The 22,102-nt window shown below is 35.3% G+C and overlaps 1 protein-coding gene across 1 annotated transcript; it reads left to right on the plus strand.

Moving 5' to 3' along the window:
- The first annotated feature begins 3,057 nt into the window (after positions 1–3,057).
- LOC114531859 lies at positions 3,058–3,849 on the plus strand. Its single transcript, XM_028553464.1, has one exon. It carries the CDS (start codon positions 3,058–3,060, stop codon positions 3,847–3,849), a length of 792 nt encoding a protein of 263 aa, XP_028409265.1.
- Positions 3,850–22,102: the final 18,253 nt, after the last annotated feature.

Below are 22,102 nucleotides of genomic sequence, written 5' to 3' on the forward strand. Positions count from 1 at the left end.
ATGCCCGTTCAAGAACAAGCAAATTATCAATCACTGCCTCTAATGGTAGAAACCACTGATTCACCTGCAATGGTGAAAAACATTCATCTACCTGTTCACCAACAGGTAGAAAACTGCTCATTTCGGTTGAGTCATTATAAACTACATCCTCATTGGTGTTGTAAGAGGGTGGATCTGAGTATTGTCATTACAAGTAATATCACATTCTGTCTCGACAAGTAAGAAGATCTGATGGGACATCATTGACAGGCAAACATCTTAATGCTTGTTCATTTATCTGAACATCTGCATAATAAGGATTATTTTGTGTAAGCCACAATAACGCATGGTGTACTTTTTGTTTTCTTACACTGACATCTTTGAAAGTATTTTCTCTACCTTTTACCTTCCCAATATATCACAGATAACCCCTACTAAATGCATTCAAATACATCTTGTGGCCTTCTATCAAAATTTTGTCGACAGTACAAGCACTCCACTGTTCTACTGGCCATGTGTTCGCACACAGCAAAGCAGAAAGACTCATAAAAGTGCACTGTCTACCCATTGAAATGTTGCTAAATCTTTTGTCGCCTTGATGTATACTGCCAGCAACAAGAAGAGTCGAAAAGTCTGACATGTTTATATGGAAGAAAGATGTACTTACTTCTCTTTATAGTATCAAAATTATGTCGCTTCAGCTGTCTGAGCCGAAGTCAAGCTGTAAACAAAGAACAAGAATCCATACAAATATACTGTCTTCCCCTCAAAAACGTCCAGCAAGGAATAGAATAAAGTTAAATATAACAGTATAGTAGAAAAATATACTTACTTAGTGCTAGATATAGAAGAACGCACTTTTAACAAGTGCTGTAATATTGATTTGTTACGTGTTGCGTTTGATAAAAAAACCTTGTGTAAATTTATGTTAAATTCGTATCATCCATTTTCAATATTTTTATGACCTTTCACACTAATGAGCAATAGCATTTAGCATTGGCATTTAGTACTACCAAATACTAAATAAGCTCTACTCGCAGCACTTTATTTGCGATAGTAACTTCTAGTATAAGATCATGTAATTGTGTCTACAAGGTTGGCAATTGTGTACCCACTAAGTATAAATTACACAATCCTAATGTAAATGGTGTAAATGAAGCAGCAATACCACTGATCTATGTTATTAAAATAAAACCAAAATCCACACGTTTTAGAAATACTCTTACCATATTTAAACTTGACATGGAAACTAAAATTAAAACTCTACACAAACATTTCTTGCCCAATATAAAGTAAAAAACAAGGGAAAAGGGTTTATTTTTGTTGTGTGCCCTCATGGTCAAATTGCTGTATCATGTGAACTGCATCATCATGAAGTCCTGGATACAACTGAGCATTGAGAGGATTTCAAATGCTAGACTATTTCACGCCAAAACACACTTGCAATGACAAAAAATAATTAAAAATAAAAAAAATAAAAACAAAACTGAGGCGAATTTTCAACTCCGTCGCTGACACGGAAGTAAAAAGGCTGTAGCATTATTGCTTATACACTCACTATTAAGTTGTCAATTTAGAATATCGTTTATCATTGTAAAATATTGAAAATTCAGTGTTATGTATCTTGTCTGATGCTCAATTTCAGTGCCAATATCACCAGGGTTTGAAAATGAACACACATATTTATTGATTGTATATTTGCATTATTTATGATATGGCAATACGCACAAATTTACATATATCGCTAAGGAGGAGAATGTAATGACAGACCAATAAACAATATGCATTGTGAATATAAACACCAACCTTTCTTGCAGTTTTTGCTTTCTTGTTGCATTCACTCTCCATGTCAAGTGGAGCACTCCACTCGTGCAACTAATAGATAAAGGGCGTGCAAATTACACCCGATCCGAACGTTGTATCCAGTAAACTAATAGATATTATATGCACACTTTATCCAGTAAGTTACTGGGAATTGTTTAATATGAAATTTTTTTTAGTATGGGGAGGGCAAGTCGGGTTTTGTAATAAAATGGCGGCGATGGAAGAGTTGAAAATACACAAGATTAAAAATGTATTTTCAAAAAGGTAAAAGAAAAGCCAACTCTAGCATCAAAGTTGTTGATGCGAGGAGTAAAAGAAGGACAAACCAAAAAGTATATAATCAGCTTAACAAGCTGCAAGTGTGGTATTTTTTCAATCTATTGCGTCTGCAGAAGTGCCCTATTTATATGCACCCTGGTGGTAGAACAGTTGAATCCCTATGGAAGTGGTCCTTGCATGCACAGTTCTGCCATTGAATGAGAAACGACTGTCAAACTTCTATGTAGTGTATTATAAAATATCTGAACATGCACATTTACAAATTTCTAAAATAATATTATAAGGATTATAAGTGTCTATCATACAGAAGTATATTATATTAGTTAGTGGTATGATAATGTTGAAATACCTTCAGAATCCAAACTCTTGGCAGATTTTTTCTCTGTGGTACTTGGGTAGTTTAATGCCGAGTCAGTTTGGGTGCAGGAGGCTACTGTTGTAACAGTCACTACAAAAATAAAAGGTTAATTACTAAGTTAATTGGTTAAAGACATTCATACTCATTCTTCAAGTAATGATAGTAATAACAAATAACACCCTAACCTTGCCCCTTGTCAGCATTAACTTCCTTTACAACAATTATTTTCCCTGCTGCCAAAAGATCTTGTAGTACTTTAAGTTCCTTCAAGGTGGCGTTTTTTAAATAACACATCAATTTTATTACTAAAACCTGACCATAACCCTTATGTAAGTAATGTTGGCCCTAAAATTATATGATGCTTTGTTGAGATTATATATGTGTATCTCATGATCACTCTTCCTGACACCAAAGTATTAAATAGAGAGTTGCCAGTCATGCATAAGCTACGTAGATGGATTTCCGATCTTAAATAGTCTGCTCTTGCTTTTTTAGGTTTTCAACAACGCCCTACACTTCGTCCAAGATGGCGGTGATTTTCTGAGCTCGGTTATATTTTGAGCAGTTTGTTTGTTTGTACTTGTATTTCGTGTTATTCTTATTTATGTTTGTAAATGATGAGTCACAATCAGTTTACTAAAGTGATGCAAGATGAGTTTTTGGCTGTTTTGGACCGAAAACTAGAAGATAAATTGAAACCGATCTTGCGGGTCATTGATGACCTTGCCATTAGTGTGCAATATATGAGTGATAATTTTGATTCAATATCCAAAAGAATCGATGATCTAGACGAGAAATATAAATCAGTGATTGATGAAAATAAGTGTCTGAAAGCGGAAGTGTTACGACTTTCACAGATGATGAGCAAGCAAGAAGAGGACATTAATAACTTACAACAATATACAAGAAGAGACTGTGTAGAAATCGCTGGTTTGCCACGACAAATGGGAGAGAAAACTAATGACTTAGTTATCAAAGTTGGTTTGCTAATGGGTTTAAGTCTGGATGAATCAGACATTTCAACCAGTCATCGTTTACCGCAACCTACAAATAGAAATGAGAGTTATGCTGCTAGGCTAAGACCCAGAGATGGAGCTAATATCAATCCTCCTAAGATTATTGTCAAGTTTGTACGAAGAGAGACGAAGGAAGCTTTCTATTATGGGCGAAAGCTTTTGGCTGACAAATCAGCTCAAGATATTGGTCTGGGGAGATTGTCCAATGGTAGAATCTACATATCTGAGAGCCTTAGTCCTAAGAATAAAGATCTTTTTGGAAAATGTCTGAAATTTAAAAGAGACCATGGCTTTAAATTTATATGGACTCATTCAGGCCGTATTTATCTGCGAAAGGATAAGGATTCACCAGCCCATATAATCTCAAAGGTTCAAGATTTGGAAAATGTGTGATAAGTATATTATATTAATTTCTTTGTACTGATGTCTTCTAATCTGAACAGTTTACCTAAACTTGATTTCACATCAAGTTCTCTAAATATATCATCACTGAAGGATTTTGACGTGAACATGAATCTCACAAGTAATGTCAACTTTAATTACTATTCTATAGATAATTTTAATGATAGTCAAAATATCCAACAAATTATTGCTGAACCAGAGAACTTCTGCGTACTGCACAGCAATATCAGAAGCCTATCAGCCAATATTGATAATTTGTTATTAATGTTGTCTGATCTCAATTGCAAATTTAATATTATTGGATTATCTGAGACCAAAATTAGACTTGGTAACTTGACAGTGACTAATGTCAATATACCTGGATATAACTTCATTTCACAACCTAGTAATAGTCTAGCTGGAGGAGTGGGTTTCTATATTAGAGATGACTGTATGTTTCATTGTAGTGATGACCTGACAATTTCTACAGATGAATTTGAGATTTTATCTATTGAGATTCACAGGGAATCACAGAGCAATATAATTTGTTCTATAATCTATAGACATCCTCGTACTAATTTTGATAACTTTCAGCAATATCTTACAAAAGTTATGGATAAAATTACCAACAGCAACAAATATGCTGTTTTACTAGGTGATTTCAATATTAATTTATTAAATTATGAGTCCCATACTCCAACTGAGGAATTTATTAATAATATGTCAGCTTATTGTTTTCAACCTCTTATTTTACAACCAACTAGGGTTACTGACCACACTGCAACCCTAATTGATAATATTTATTTTAATTCACTTGAGCATCAGTGTATCACTGGTAATATTTTATCTGATATATCAGATCATTTCCCAAATTTTCTCATAATTAACAAATTAAATACCAAGTTTATAACAAAAAATGTACATCACAGAGATTATTCTAACTTTAATGAAGAAGATTTTATTGAGGAAGTCAGAGGAGTCAGCTGGGAGCAGGTATTGCCAGAAACAGAAGATGTTAATTCCATCTATGATTCATTTTATAATAAAATCTCTGAAATTACTGACAAACATGTTCCCCTAAAAAAATTATCAAGAAAACAAAAATCTTTCCTTACTAAACCATGGATAACAAAAGGATTGAAAACATCTATTGCAAAAAAGAATAAGCTTTATAAATCTTATTTAAACAACAGAAATGAATATAATCATTGCAAATACAAAATTTATAGAAATAAATTGAAACATTTATTATGTATAAGCAAAAAGTCTTATTATAATTATTTTTTTTCTATTAACAATGGAAATATGAAATATATTTGGAAAGGTATAAAAGAGTTAGTCAATATTAAACAAAACTCAAAAATTATGCCATCATCTATACTAGTTGGAAACCAGAAAATAACAAATCCAAAACAAATTGCGAATATATTTAATGAATATTTTTCAACTGTTGGATCTAATATTGCAAATACAATACCAACAGTTAACACATCATTTCAACAGTTTTTAAAAACACCCAATAGGGTTAGTTTCATGCTATATCCAACATCACCATCTGAGATTGAAACAGAGATAAATGAACTCAATAATTCAAAATCAACTGGTCCTTTTGGCATTCCGACTAAATTACTTAAAATGGTTAAATCAACACTGTCCGTACCACTTGCTTGCATTTTCAATTGTTCATTTTTTTCTGGAATAGTTCCTGATAAGCTAAAGTTGGCTAGGGTTGTACCAATATATAAAAATGGTTCAGTGTCCCAGGTATCAAATTATCGCCCTATATCTTTACTGTCAGTTTTCAATAAAATATTAGAAAAATAGGTACGCTAAGCGTACGTGTATCTGCTCACAAACATCTAGTTTGGCCAGCAAATGGACCATATGGATTTGGCCATGTTTTTTAATTTCCCATCTTCTGGTGAATAGGGTTTGATGATTACCTACACTATTTTTACCGCTGTTCAAGCAATAGAAAATATGCTTAGTAATATGTAGTAATGTCAGTTATGACAGTAATATAGACATGCTCTGTTTTGAGAGCTGGGAGGTCTCATTGGCTTGTTTACATTTCCTATATTCCCTGGCATGTACTCTTCGCTTTTGCTTAGCATCAGGGCTCTGTATTTCATTAGCTCGTTTTTCCTTCATGTATTTTTTCATATATTCTGTTCTTTTTTGGTTAGGCTGAGAGCTCCTATTTGACTGTTCAGGTCCTCAGGATTTAGAAGTACCTGGTGGCAAAGTTGATACTTAATGATACTCATCTATATGACCTAAATAAATATCTCTAAGTTGATCTGTTAGTGAATATCCCAGTACTAAATGGATTCAGAAAATTGTTCATGTGTCTAACTAATGACTATCTTTAACTTCAGCTGATCAGCCACAGCTTGTATAATCATAGCATCACCCCATAACCCTTGCATGGACATATTATTGAGGTATTCTAACCATGAGTTTTCAGTGTTACTTTCAATGAATCTCTCAGGATTAGCTCTCATATAAGCAATGCCAAATGCTCGACCTTGTAGATGGTGATCAGGGTCACCATACAACTGATGAGACACAGCTCGAAAAAGGCAGTCACCATCACCACCAACATCAAATGGTCTTAAATATAATGAAAGCGTTGTAGCTTTTGCTCTAACACTACATTTAATGACAGTCTAGTGGGACTGTTGTTTTGAACAGGACCAGGATTTCTTTCAATATCTGAAAACATTAGTTTCCTTTGAGATATGTGATATTGTTTACTAGCAATATTGCCTGCTATCTTGTGACTGTATAAAACATTAAAGATGAGGTAAAGTCCGTTCTGCGCATATATTCCGCGCAGCAACACATTCCATCAGTGGGGGAGCAACTTTTGGAATGTTAATGATATGCGATATTAGCACGTTGTATTACAAATGGCGGACAGTTCGGAGTTACAAACGAGTTCTTCTTTGCCGCAAGTCGAGCATGCTCGAATTGCGGGTGACGAAGATAAGGCTAGAAGAAAAAAGCAATATTATCCTGAGAGAAATGCTTCTCGAATTTATTTGTTGGATGAGCACACAAGATGGCGAAGTTTGATGGACGAATTGTCGCTAAAGTCTGACAAAGAACTTGCGTCAGTATTGCTCGACAATTACATGGCTCACAAAAGACGACATTTCAGGTAATGACTCAACTAGAAATATACTGCGGAGCTTTGAAGGATCATAGTTTAATGTTGCGTTTTATTAAATATTTGTTGTCATGTATCTTTTAATAAATACACAGTGATGTTGATACACAAACGGAAGGTTGTGAGCCGACTGTGACAGCTGCGGCAATTGAGCAGCCTTTACCGACAACGCCAAGTCATCTCCATTCGGCAATTGACCAGCCTTTACCGACAACGCCAAGTCATCTCCATTCCGACCAATGGCCAAGTAAGTTGCATACCACTTGAAATAGTTTTAATACAAAAGGATTTAACCAAACAGGCTTTTTTCTTTTCCAGTTATGACTTCGACACCCATATCAAAAGGTCAAGTTGCGCAAACAGGTGGTTGCTCTTCACCAAAACGCCGTCGTTTGTTGACAGAAGTTGTTCAGCCTTCGCCAGCTTATGTATGTTTTTTTAAAAAATAACCTTGCTTCCTATTACTGTGCATAAAATTTTAATTCTTTTCTTCAACAGCCCAATCCCCTATCCTGGGGAATTTGTTTTAAGTATGTTTGAAACTTGGTGAATTGCATGGCCACACCAAGGAAACAAAAACACAATTCAACCAGGGTAAACTGCCTCCCTAACAAAAAGTAATCTCTAAACAATTGCTAGCAAATCAGATGCTTTGTGTAGATATGTTTCTCAACTTGCAATCACACATACTGATACTGCACAGCTGCAGCAAAACCTGGCAATGAAAATTGCAATATTGCCTCAACAAAACTCAGGATTTGACTGTAAATAATAAGCAGTATGCAATATGCATCCTTCATATATATATTTTTCCTTCTTGTCTGATAATTTTACTTGTCAGCAGTAGGCTTATGCAAGACAATAGTTTTCCTTTTGTATTTGTTAAGGTCCAGAGTAAAGCAATATACATCATTGTGGGAGACTACCCAAACTGCAAGTGAGTCTGAAGATAGTGATAATGATGAGGAACCAGATGAGTTTTTTCCACAAGATAGTCCACAGTAAGTATAAAATATTCAGACCATGGTATTAGATTATTTGTGTGCATAAACAGGTGCTGATACACAGAATTATAAGACTCAACTACAACATATGATATTCTGAAGACAAAATTCCAAGATAAAAGGGTCTTGTTTGAAACTTGTTGTTAATCTTTTATAATCAGGAAGCTTGATTCAACAATTAAAATATCCCCTTTAGATAATCTCAACTAATGTACATAGCTTGATGATGATAACCATTTCAAATAGGCATGATGATCTGGAGAAAACATCAATTGAAAGCGAGGTATATGATCTCAATGTTGAAGGGGTAGAGGATATAGAAGATGAAGATATGTCTGACTCTGAGGATATGTCCTATGACCCTTGCAAAGATGACACCAAAGTTGATGTGATACCACCATCAGATGTAGGAAAAGTGGAATATTGTATTGCATCAACAACTAAAGTGCTTGAGCTTTTGTATCGCCTTCATGGGGACACTTGCAAACGACCTGGGTGTTACCAACAACTTGAATTTAGAGACATGTATCATGGAACATGCCTTGTGGTTAATTGGAAGTGTCATGCTGGGCACTTTGGTGGACGGTGGGCCTCTCAGCCGGCATGTTGTAAAACCTGGACTGGACTGGACTTGTAAAACCTGGACTGGACTCATTTGTAAAACCTGGACTGGACTCATTTGTAAAACCTGGACTGGACTCATTTGTAAAACCTGGACTGGACTCGTTTGTAAAACCTGGACTGGACTCATTTGTAAAACCTGGACTTCATCCTAGGCCCCCCATTCTTAAGGATTTACTTCCGTATTCAAGAAAATCCTTAATGTTGCTGGTTGTGTATGTATAAACTAGATATAAAGGTGGATATAGAAATATAGTAACACAATGATTTGAAAAAATAGCTGATGCAATAGAAAATTGAATTTAATAGGACAACACACAGTAAACTGTGTCACACAGTTTTTCTATACAATTATATATTCTATGGCTATACTGCTATAATATCAACAATTTTTATATTTGTATTTTATATTATACTTTTATGATACTTCTGGAAGTCAATAATTAATGTTTTTTCTATATGCACCCACTATTAATTTATATCTCTTCTTAATTTTACCATTAAAAGACATCTAAAAGTCAATTCAACTAGTATTGGCTCTTTTAGAGTCCATTTATGCTAGTGTATGAGTGTGATATAGAGTAATTTTTACAGTGCATGATTATATTGATAATTTCTCTCCACCACAAAAATTGTAAAATGTGATACAAAGTAAAATAGGCTTTATTAGAAATACACAGGGTGTAATTGTGCATATATAGGGCTAAATAGAGATAATTGAATAAGGTAGAATATCACAAAAACAAAAATAAACTAAACTACAACTGATTCTGTCAATTTTTAATTATGAGCGATATATAATAAGGTGACAGAACATATGTTTTGTTACATATCTGAAAAGCCAACTAAAACATTCCTTAACTAAAACATTTATCATCTTAAAACATCCCGTCCCGGCTAGACGGGAACATATAAACAGGCCCTTAGTTGGCTTTTCAGATATGTACCATATGTTCTGTCACCTTAATACGGACATAGTAAAGTTCGAAAATGTAAAGTAAAAGTTCGAAAATGCAAAACCAAAAATAATAAATCGTTGTCGCATCATCTGTCACCTTATTATATATGGCTCATAATTAAAAATTGACAGAATCAGTTGTAGACTTGTAGTTTAGTTTATTTTTGTTTTTGTGATATCCTACCTTATTCAATTATCTCTATTTAGCCCTATATATGCACAATTACACCCTGTGTATTTCTAATAAAGCCTATTTTACTTTGTATCACATTTTACAATTTTTGTGGTGGAGAGAAATTATCAATATAATCATGCACTGTAAAAATTACTCTATATCACACTCATACACTAGCATAAATGGACTCTAAAAGAGCCAATACTAGTTGAATTGACTTTTAGATGTCTTTTTAATGGTAAAATTATAGAAGAGATATAAATTAATAGTGGGTGCATATAGAAAAAACATTAATTATTGACTTGCAGAAGTATCATTATAAAGTATAAAATATTATAAAATACAAATATAAAAATTGTTGATATTATAGCAGTATAGCCATAGAATATATAATCGTATAGAAAAACTGTGTGACACAGTTTACTGTGTGTTGTCCTATTAAATTCAATTTTCTATTGCATCAGCTATTTTTTCAAATCATTGTGTTACTATATTTCTATATCCACCTTTATATCTAGCTTACATAAAAAACCAGCAATATTAAGGATTTTCTTGAATACGGAAGTAAATCCTTACGAATGGGGGGTCCTAGGATGAAGTCCAGGTTTTACAAATGAGTCCAGTCCAGGTTTTACAAATGAGTCCAGTCCAGGTTTTACAAATGAGTCCAGTCCAGGTTTTACAAATGAGTCCAGTCCAGGTTTTACAAATGAGTCCAGTCCAGGTTTTACAAATGAGTCCAGTCCAGGTTTTACAAATGAGTCCAGTCCAGGTTTTACAAATGAGTCCAGTCCAGGTTTTACAAGTCCAGTCCAGGTTTTACAAGTCCAGTCCAGTCCAGGTTTTACAACATGCCCTCTCAGCCCACTTGTGCTGGTCTACGATCTGGAAATTTATTGTTAGCCTCAGCAATTGCCCTGTCTGGAAACTCGTTTACGAAAATTGGCTTCTTGTTTAAAATCATGAACATGAAGTACATCTCCAAAATGTTGTATAACCAGTACCAAAGCCTTTATATTGCCCCTACCGTTGATGATTTTTGGAAGAGTATGGAAGAAGAAGAGTGGCAAGAACGAGAGGGAAAAGAAGTGATCCTGAGTTCGGATGGGCGTAATGATTCTCCTGGTCACTGTGCACAATATCTCACATATTCATTTGCTGATATGGATACAAAAACCATATTGAATTTGAATATTGTGGAAGTGAGGGAGATTGAGGAAAGGAAGAGTACCAATATGGAGAGGGTTGGTTTCGAGAGAGGGCTTGATGAATTGCTTGCATCAAAGATGAAGGTGCAGGAAGTTGTGACAGATGGCCATCTGGAAATCAGTGCACTTATGAGTAAGTTGCAAAAGTAAATCCTACAATGTTTGTGCAATAGTTGAAACTTGAAACTGTCTTTTGTTGAATATAGAGAATTCAGTAAAATACAAGGATGTTGTTCATCAATGGGATGTTTGGCATGGAGCAAAAAATCTTGGCAAAAAACTAATTGCAGTAAGTTTCTATTTTAATTATAATTTGAAAGTACCAAAAGTGGTGTTATTAAATATTATAAAACCCTAGCATCTAATCCAAATCAGTTTATCCTATATGTAATGACTGTAAAATGGATATTTTTCTGAAAAGTTATTTCAAAATTATTTTATCATATGTAAAAGTATTTTTAATCTCAAATACTTTGTTTGATGAGTACAGACCCTGGCCTCCCTGTGTATAACTATTTAATTTCATATTTTCACATGTAGGCCAGCAAGGAAAAAGGCAATGATGAGCTTGCGCCGTGGGTTAGTTCTGTGCGAAACCATTTTTGGTATTGCAGTAGGGAGTCTCATGGTAGTACAGATGATTTTAAAGTAAGTTAATATTTCTTTTCCACCAAGGGTTTCAGTTGTATGTAGAGGTGCTGAAATGTGTTGATCGTGATATATAGCTTGAACATCATATGTGATGCCTGAACTGTTCCATGGAATGTTCTTTAAACATTGTTTGCTTTTTTCCATTTGTTTTGCTTTTTCTACCTTTTCCTTACATATGCCTTACATACAGTTACAGCTGTTTGCTCTTTCTTGCATATTAGGACTTATGGGTTGGCATTTTACACCATGTGGTAAATGAGCACACATGGGTGTTAAGTGATGGTAGAGGTGAAGGGCAGTGTGGCCATGGTGTGCTCGAAGAGAAAGAGAGGAATAAACCATGGCTTAGAAAGAACTCTGCACAACAAAATTCGTTGCGCCAGATTATTTTAAAGAAGCGGTTCCTAAACACACTTTCATACTACACTCATTTTAGGTGAGTAGTAACATGGAATGTTATTGCTAAAAAGTATCTCGTCCTAGGAGAAGTGACCTGAATGAGTAACCTCATTTACAAAAGGCATTGTGGCAATAATAGTTGTATGTTCTTTATACTTTGAAGGCACACTGGTTTCTTGGAGTCTTTCCATAATCATCTGCTGATGTACTGCCCTAAGCGGCACTCCTACTCGTAAGTAAATTTCTCGAGTATGTATAGAATGGTATTGAATGCATCTATGAAATAAACTGTTTTGAACACATTTTGTACTGTTGGAATATAATTTTGTTTCAGATTTGTTGGGTATAAATTAAGGAATCAACTGGCTGCTATTGATTTCAATAAACATAGATTTAGGAAGCCATATACTGATGCTCTTGGTAATCATTGGTATGTCAAGCAAACTTCTTTGTTGAGCGATTTCACATCTAAGACATTCAATAAAAAAACAATGGCAATTTTATGTTAATAGTAAGAAACTACAATACAGCAAGAGGACTAAGAGGTGGCGTCCAGTTAATGTATTGGAACCAAAAGAATATTCTTACATTCCAGAGTTGTTGGTAAAGATTTTCTTGAAGAGAGTTGCAGTGCCGGGGCCTGTCACACAACGGCTGACCAGATCAGAAGATGACCCCCGAAACATTGCCCAGAATATTTCTGTAGTACCACGGCCAACCTTAGAGGAAGCAATACAGAGTCACCAGTCACGCTTTGAGTAATGGAGACAAGGATTAACAGTGCTATGGGTGAAAAGTTAACCCATTTCTTATTTTTTCGCCATAAATAAGCCACAAATGTGGATACCTGTTGTTTTAAATTTTTACTATTATATACAAAACAAGATTTTAACATGTGAAGTGCATAAATACTACCAGTATGAAATGTTTTAGTATCAATTTGCATCAGTGTCAAATTTTTGTGTGTGAAATTCATAGCAAAATGTACATCCTATTGTCCATGTAAATATATTGTCATAGGAAACAACATGAAAGTTGCAATTGATTACTGAAACATTGTGCAGTGCATCTCTATTTACAAATTGTGTGTAAAGTAAGTTAAATAACCTGTTCAATTAAAATATAATTTACTGTGCCTTTTGTCTATAATTACAATCTTGATGGACGATACCCAGTGTATATTCCATTTGGTGATGGATATCTTGCCCTTATGGCAAGGACACAGCAACTGGGAACAACCCTTCGGTTTCCTTGCCCCAAACGTCCATACTGCCACAAAACATATTGCCTATAGGCAGTATGTCTAAAGTTTTCATTATTTCGAGGATGATCTAAAGCTAGAACATCCTCACGATATCTCATAGCTATATCCAAGACATTGCCATCCAATATCAGCTGTTGGAAAAGAGGTGATGTGGACATACAAGGCAATGTTCTAGTACAACAACATTTGTTCTCAGCCTGTGTTGGCATTGCTCGACATCGCCCACAATGACACCAGTCTGGTGGTCCATCTGCAGGTGGTTGTGGTTCTTCAGGGCCAGGATGTTGTGCATCAGGTGGTTGAGGTTCATTGCCAGGTGATGGGGGGTCATTATCAAGTGGTTGAGGTTCATTACCTGGTGGTAAGGCTTCTTCACCAGGTTGAAACTCACCATTGACTAAGTCAGCAGACTGCCGGTTGTCTTCTTAATAGCTCAGCTGCAAGTCTTCTAAGAGCACAAATGTCCAGATTATCAACCAAATTCTAAATAATAAATATTTGGTTGATACAAAGCAAGCAAGACATGCCTACTAATGTTGTTTTTAAAATCTGTACACTTTGTACTTGTCCACCTAAATTGAAAAGCTCTAGAAGACTAGCCAGATTCTCATGTTACTTAACAAATTAGTTGGAATTATGCTGAATTTAAAACGCTGTATCTTTTAACAATTATGCATAAATCAATTGACATTCCAGCTTCCTATTAAATCCTGTCAATTAACTGCACACATGCCTGTAATTGCTGTTCTTGATTTGCCATTCTTTGTTCCAAATCATCTTCTTGGACAAGATATAAACAACCCCTTCCTCTGCCTCTGCCTGCCCCTCTACCTCTACCTCGAGCTCGTCCTATCCGACTTGGTCCCCTTTCTCTACTTCTACTGCGTCCGCTTCGGCCTCTGGTTATTCGTCCCCTGCCTCTTCCACGAGGTCTTCCACGTCGACCTCGTGATCTCACACCTCTTCTGGACAGACTTGTCTCTGACAAACTCAACATTGGTTCATTGTCGTCGCTACTTTCTCGTTTGTCCTACAAATATACGGTTTATTTACAAGCTTTGCAAATATTAGCGGTAAATATTAATGCCAATCTAAACTTACCGATAAATGCCCAAGAAAATCTGAATCGTTAGAATCTTCGCTTGAATCTGTTTCCAAATATCTGCGCGAGTTCAAACATCCTCTTTCTGACTCGATATGACAAGCAGATGTGCAGTATTGCCCGACTGTCTTACAAGGACATGCGTTTCTCCCATTGTCCCTGAGACACATACCTTTACACGTACACACAATAATGTCATCTTTATTCGCAATTTGCGCAGATTGTTCTAGCTCCAGTTGCTCTAGATCGTCTAAACTATAACTCTCATTCATATTCATAAAGCCGGAGCGCGAAGGAAATAAGAAAATTATAATGATAGATAAATACGTCATGTAAAGATCATATAACAAACGTAAACAAACATTGTTATGCGCAGAATATATGCGCAGAACGGACTTTACATCATCTTTAAAAGTATTTTTGTTACTATATAAATGTTTTTTTCTACTAAGTGGACAAAAGATTTTAAAAATATGTCGCATTGGCACAAATTGAAGACAACATTGCTTGAAATTACTAGCTATCTTATTTAAAATGGATGACCTAGGGGCATTTCTTACAAAATAATACTTTAAAGTGGATCTACTTTTTCTCTTTCTTATAGACCAATTGCGAAACTTAGTAACCGCGCCTTCGCATAACATGGAAGCGAGGCTTATTATGCAAAAAACAATATTTGTATTTTTTGCAGTACAAAGCTATTCGCCGAGTTATATGCCGTTTTTCGCCTTTGTTTTACATATTTTTCGATACCTTTAAAGCTTGGTTTCATCGTTGTTATCATAGTTTTCAGGTGAGGGAGTTTTGCCTTTCATTTGAGGCGTTTTTGTGATGTTTTCATTAATTTTTTCGGCTGCTTTCGTCGGGGAAATATGGAAAAGGCCGACACAAACTCAGGTAAAAATTCAGTTTTTTCCAAACTATTTCGTCTCAAGTTTTGAAAATTTATTTCATTTTTCTTCCTCTTACTTGTGCAAAATTTGGCGATATATATTTGGTGCAAAATCTATGTTTTTGTGACAAAAATTTATGAAAAGTCACCGTCGAACAACTACCATGTTTACATTTCTCATTTAAAATTATTTTACACCAATTTTATCGATCGATAAGCTGTAATTTTACAGCAATTTTACAGCTCAGGAAAAAATGAGCAGAAATCTGTTGACAGAAACAATCGGAGATAAAATATACAACGGAGTTTTTGGTTTATTTCCCTGTGTATATAGACTACAGTACATGTGATGTCATGCCGACTCAAAAGCAAAACAACTCCTCAACTTGGCACACATGCATGACATGGATAGTAAAATACTTATTACCAAGACATAATATCATTCTCTATTTTGAATTGCCATTTAATATTCCTTTTCCCACAATATTATACTATAAAGGTAGCCACAATGCGAGCAGCAGCGTTTTTTAAGATATACCTTTACATGATGGCAAAGCCGAAGGCGAAAAAAATATACAACCCGAAGTTCGGAAGTGTTTTCCGTTTTATAATGCGATAATGAACGGAATCCTTTCCTTTTAAAGTATTCCTGGTTAACCCTTATTTAAAACATCTATTGCATGGTAGTAGATAGAAAGAATAGTGTTTTGTAGTGACACAAAATATACAGAACGTCAGATGCGTTCGAATTCGACTTTTAAATAAAATTCGGCCTTCATGTCGGGTATGCAAGCCATGCATCGTCTGTACTTTTTTAAAACGAAATAAACAAAAACATTTCAGTTAGTTACTTTTTGCCATTTTCACAGTATTACTCTGGTATAAAGATAAAAAATATAGTGATATTTGTGAATAAATTTGAACCATTTCAGTCATTAGGTGTGAAATTATATAATCTGACTGTCACTTTTCATTTAGTTTTCAATAATTTTTGTCACAAAAACATAGATTTTGCACCAAATATATATCGCCAAATTTTGCACAAATAAGAGGAAGAAAAATGAAATAAATTTTCAAAACTTGAGACGAAATAGTTTGGAAAAAACTGAATTTTTACCTGAGTTTGTGTCGGCCTTCTCCATATTTCACGAAAGCAGCCGAAAAAATTAATGAAAACATCACAAAAACGCCTCAAATGAAAGGCAAAACTCCCTCACCTGAAAACTATGATAACAACCATGAAACCAAGCTTTAAAGGTATCGAAAAATATGTAAACCAAAGGCGAAAACCGGGATATAACTCGGCGAATAGCTTTGTACGGCAAAAAATACAAATATTGTTTTTTGCATAATAAGCCTCGCTTCCATGTTATGCGAAGGCGCGGTTACTAAGTTTTGCAATCGGTCTATAGCCAATATAATTCTCTTTAAAGGCAAGGAAGGTATTGCACTGGAAGGTGCAATGTCTCTAGATCACTTGGTATTTGTCTGCTTTGTCAATTTCCGTACAGTCAGTCGGTGGCGACAACAGCGGCTACGCGTATAGTGATCTGAATTTATACACCTAACACAGCTGCTATCTATACAATACAAATGTATATAATTTTTGTATAATGGTTTGCTGGTGAATTTCTTTGGGTTTTGTTAATCGTCCCAGAAGAGATTGTTTCGATCTCCGAGCAGATTGTTTCGATCTCCGAAGAGATTGTTTTGATCTCCGAAGAGATTGACTATTTACCTCATGCGGATAAGTTTCCATGTTCAGAAAAACTTGGATAAAAAAACACAGAACAAGATTTCTTGAAGCCAAAATTGCAATGAGTCACGAGTATATGTTTATATTTTCTGCATGCTTTAGGTTATGGTGTGAGCGCGTAATAAACTAATTGCTGATTGGCTAGCTATTGTCAATTATATAAGCGCATCGCTGAATGGCTATGTGTTAACATACGGTACGCGCACGATAGCAATATATCTGCGTTCGCAGATACAAAAATTAATGTATAAAAGATTAATTAATTTTTTCGATTACAATAAATTGTTATTTAAAGGGCAATTTGGATTTCGGTCAAATCATTCCACTAATCATACATTATTGTTAATTACCGATAAGATACAGAGGGCCATTGAAAATAAAGAGTATGCATGTGGTATTTTTCTTGATTTAAAGAAAGCCTTTGATACTGTTCACCACATCATTTTGCTAAAAAAATTGGAATATTATGGAATTAGAGGGTTAACAAATCGATGGTTTTCTTCCTATTTAACCAATAGAAAACAGGTGGTTTCATTTGGTGATGTTATTTCTGAACCAAAATTAATTACATGTGGTGTGTCACAGGGATCAGTTTTAGGTCCACTTTTTTTTCTGCTATATATTAATGATTTCTGGTGTTCGGCAAGGAAACTAGATTTTCATTTGTTTGCTGATGATGCTAATTTGTTTAATTCTCATACGAGACTTCAAAATCTAGAATCAAATTTAAATGAACAGTTGTTGAATGTTGATGTTTGGTTATCAGCTAATAAACTCTCGTTAAATATAGATAAAACACACTTTGTTATATTTCATCCACCACAGAAAAGAACTAATTATAATGTAATTTTGAAAATTCGAAACTACCAAATTGAGCAAAAACAAAGTATTAAATATCTTGGTATTTTTATTGATTCACATTTAAACTGGAAGACTCATATTTTGGAACTATCGAAAAAGATATCCAGGGGAATTGGTATTCTTGCAAAGTTGCGACATTTTGTATCTATTGAAATATTGTTACAAATTTATTATGCAATTATTTATTCATTATTTACGTATGCCATTTTGATATGGGGTAATACTTATGTTACCAATTTAAAACCTTTAATTGTTTTACAAAAGAAGGCGTTACGTATCATGACATTCTCTGATTATTGAGCACATAGTTCTCCATTATTCAAAAAGTTCAATTTATTAAAATTACTTGATATTGTGAAACTTTATACTGGTTTATTTATGCTTGATTATAGCAAGGGCTTGCTCCCAGTTGATTTTGACTCCTTTTTCAAAGAAAGTAAGCTTATTCACAGGCACCAAACTAGATTGTCATCGAAATTATTAACTTATGCGTTACCTCAACTGCGTACAATATATGGAGTTTTTAATATTAGATTTACTGGGCCGAAAGTTTGGAATTCTTTCGAAGATATGCTAAAAATGCTAAATCGAAAACAATTTAAAAGGCACCTTAAAAGCCAAATCATTAATTACTACGATCTTGAATAATTTTGTAATTGTCCTGTTAGATTGACTCATTAGATTGACTCATACGTATATTTATTTTTTCTTTATAATTTATTATGTTTTTTTTTATGTGTGTAATGCTTAACTATCAAAAGAATCTGGAGTGTATGTCTTTAAAATTTCTCTTTATAGGTCATCTGACTAGATTAGCCCTATATGGTTATTTCAGATGGCCTAACTCATTCATAAAGTTAAAATTCCTGTATGTCACTTGTATATATTTCTATTGAGTTTAATAAATTCTGTTCTGTTCTGTTCTGTTTATCATGAAATACTGTTTGAATATTGCTGAAAACTTTAGATTGCTTTAACTCATAGCCGTCCGGTTGTAAACAATGCACACAGATAATTTCGATTTTATCTGCAAGTATTTTATCAAATTAACTAGAAATTGTATTATCTTAAAGCTAAAACATTTATCTATTTGTATAAGTTTAGTTCATTTCAAAAGCTTTCCCATAAGCCAAGATATTAATTGCCGATCTTGGTACTTTTTAAATTGAATTTTAGAGAAGCGAAAATACGCAAAGCCTTCCAGAAATTAAAGTAAAAAGCAAATTCCGAACAAACAAGACATCTTGAGAATCAAAATATAATTCAAACAAGACACAGATTGAGACTGTAAATTTTCGACTTTATTACAAAGTCATCTTCAGACAGAATGAAATACAATACTTTACAACGCATATATATACAACACAGAGAGAGAGCGCACGTGTCAATCCAGCATGTAGGCGGAAGGCCGGTAAACCAAGCAGAGCGAAACATGATAAGGTTGTGAATAAAAGTAAATATGCAGGGGCGTAAATGTGGGGGGGTGGTACACCCCCCCAGACACATGCTTCAGTCGGTCTCAAAATGAAGTGAGTCGGTCTCAAAATGATGAATCGTTAAGTTGGACGGGGTGACGACTGACGACGTTCACGGTTGACCGAAAATACATATACTTCGGTCAACATTTATTACTCGTACACAAGTGCATGGTGTTAACTTAACTGTTGTTTGAGCGACTGCTGACTGCAACCATTTGCTAATTGCTAGCGGGTGTAATATACTAATATCTCGTCTGCGCGCAGGCTATCATTAGCAACAAGGTTGTCATTAGCAGGCTGTTTGACAGGCTGACAGCGCTCTTCACCATTTAAATATGCTCGCGCAGGTCTTTCATGCGGACGCGATTGGCGGACGCGGTATTATAATTTGCTTCGAATGAATATTGAATATTACCGGTTCTCTATCATACGCACCAAATTTACGAATATGTATGATAGATATTAAAGATAAAGGTGATGATAACGGATTTGTGATTTCACTTTTCAAGTACGTATAATTTTAACTTTTAATTTTATAACTTAGATTGTTTGGACAAAATAGTACGGACGTCAAATAACAAATTTGGTAAATTGTAGTCCTTGGCTCTTTGCAAATTTCAAAATATTGTACACGTGCCAAGTGGCAGTAATAATTGTTCGCTTGTCACAATAACAACTCAAGTATTTTAAGTTTTTTAACATTGATTTCAAACAATTCTTCACTGGACTCTTCTTGATACACCATAGTAAAGTAGAGTTTAGTCGGGCTGCATTTCAATAACCTCCGTCGGGCATAGAAAAATGTCGCGTCTCTTCAAGTTGGTGTTGTGGGTGAAAATCCGTGAAATATCGCCCTAGAAAGGTATTAAGCCACATTGGATGAAGGGATATGTGTTTCAAACGTTCACTCTAACTCCACTGAGTCTCCACAAACCGAAATAACACCCTGATCGGATTTTACTCTGCCAAAATCTCGCCACAATTATATTACTTCGATCTCCCACTGTGATCTTGTTGTTGTTATTGAAAATTGAAATGGTCCTGGGAACCGAGCTTCCGGCGGATGTTGCGCTACTCTTGGGCCAAATGCCGATTGCCGAAATTTCATTTTGCGTGTTTGTGCCCAACCTACTGCATATCCGAAACAAACCGTTACAAACGCTTCAGAGAAAAATGGCCAAAGACTTACTAATCAACTTTCTATGCTTTATCAAAATATGAATATCTAATTATGTAATTATTAAGCATTTATTGCCAATACTTTAAGACTGCGTTCAGACTGAGTGCCCGGCACCGGTGCCCAAAGTCAAAACTGGTTCATAAAACGTGCTGAGCACAGTGTCCTTGCTCACTACTACGTCTGGAGGTGGTGCCCGTTCTTGGGCACCGTTCTCAAATTCATTTGAAAGCGTCGTATTCAACTTAGGCGCCAGAAAATGCGACGGACACCAGTGCCGGGCACTCAGTCTGAACGCAGCCTAAGTAAACAAAACCGGAAACAATGAAACACTGAGCTAAGTCAGTGTCGTCTGTGGCCGCACATGTTCAAGTTGAGCATATCAATATTCAATAATACTGTTTAATTCATGCAGATGCCTGTTGGAAGACGCTACAAAGTTAGGTGTGGGATATGCGGATCAACATTCAATAAGGATTACACTAATCAGCATTGCCGCAGTTCGCACACAAGTTACAATGTCCACACACTACCAACTTCAGTATGCAGAGAACCCAATCAATCTTCACTCTCTACGCACTTACTATCAAATGCACAAGTACCACAACCGCCACAACCCGAGGAACAGATAGAACAACCATTGCATTCAGCCCGAAATAAGCAGGACCAATTATTGGGTGAAGAGCATACAGATGAGGCACCAGCAGAATTCGAAGAGGCAATCCACAATCCACAGTCAGAGATTGTGCAACCAAATGAGATGTTAAATGATAAAGAAATGCTAGAAGGTGATTCGGCTCTCTGTTTGGAAACGCATACCACTTCAGACAGTCTATATTCCGATACCGAAGATACCACTTATGTCGACGAGACTGATACCGTAACATCCGATAATAGTATGGGAGACTTTGTTACATGTTATGGAAAATTGCGTCACTTGACCGATATTCTTGGCGAATGTCAGGAACTGCTTTCAATTGCTGGGAAACTTGATGACCCAAATCCAAAGCATTTACTGGGAGATTTGGTGGATGTTGTTCAGAGAGTTAAAGATCAGAGTTCATCTTTAGTCGAAATGGCTGTCGGCGAACTAACGAAGCTCGATGCAGCCACAGATAAAGAAGGGTCCAGTAATTCTGATTATTCAGTGGATTATTCTCCCATCGAACGTGATCCTGGGAGAAGGAGGGCAATAATGTCTGACGTTGACAGGAATTACCTAATAGAACAAGGTCCCTTCCAGCCAAAACTTACCTGCTATCCTAGAAATCGTGATATAAAAGATAAGAACAAACAATGCACTTTTTCATCGGAATGGTTTAAACAGTATCCATATCTCGAATACTCCCCCACACGAACAGAGCCTATTGCTTTGTGTGTCAGCTATTCCATCAAAACGACTCGAAAGATGCTTGGATTAAAGATGGCCAAAACGCATGGGACAAGATGAAGAGTGTTGGCCAAAAGAAGAAAGGAAAGCTAGCCGCACACTTTGGTAGTGAAAGTCACAAAGCAGCATTGCAGCAATTGGCTCATTTTTCTGATCA

Source organism: Dendronephthya gigantea, unplaced genomic scaffold (assembly GCF_004324835.1).
Source record: "Dendronephthya gigantea isolate DGI-Jeju-01 unplaced genomic scaffold, DenGig_1.0 000075F, whole genome shotgun sequence".
NCBI classification, from domain to species: Eukaryota; Metazoa; Cnidaria; class Anthozoa; order Malacalcyonacea; family Nephtheidae; genus Dendronephthya; species Dendronephthya gigantea.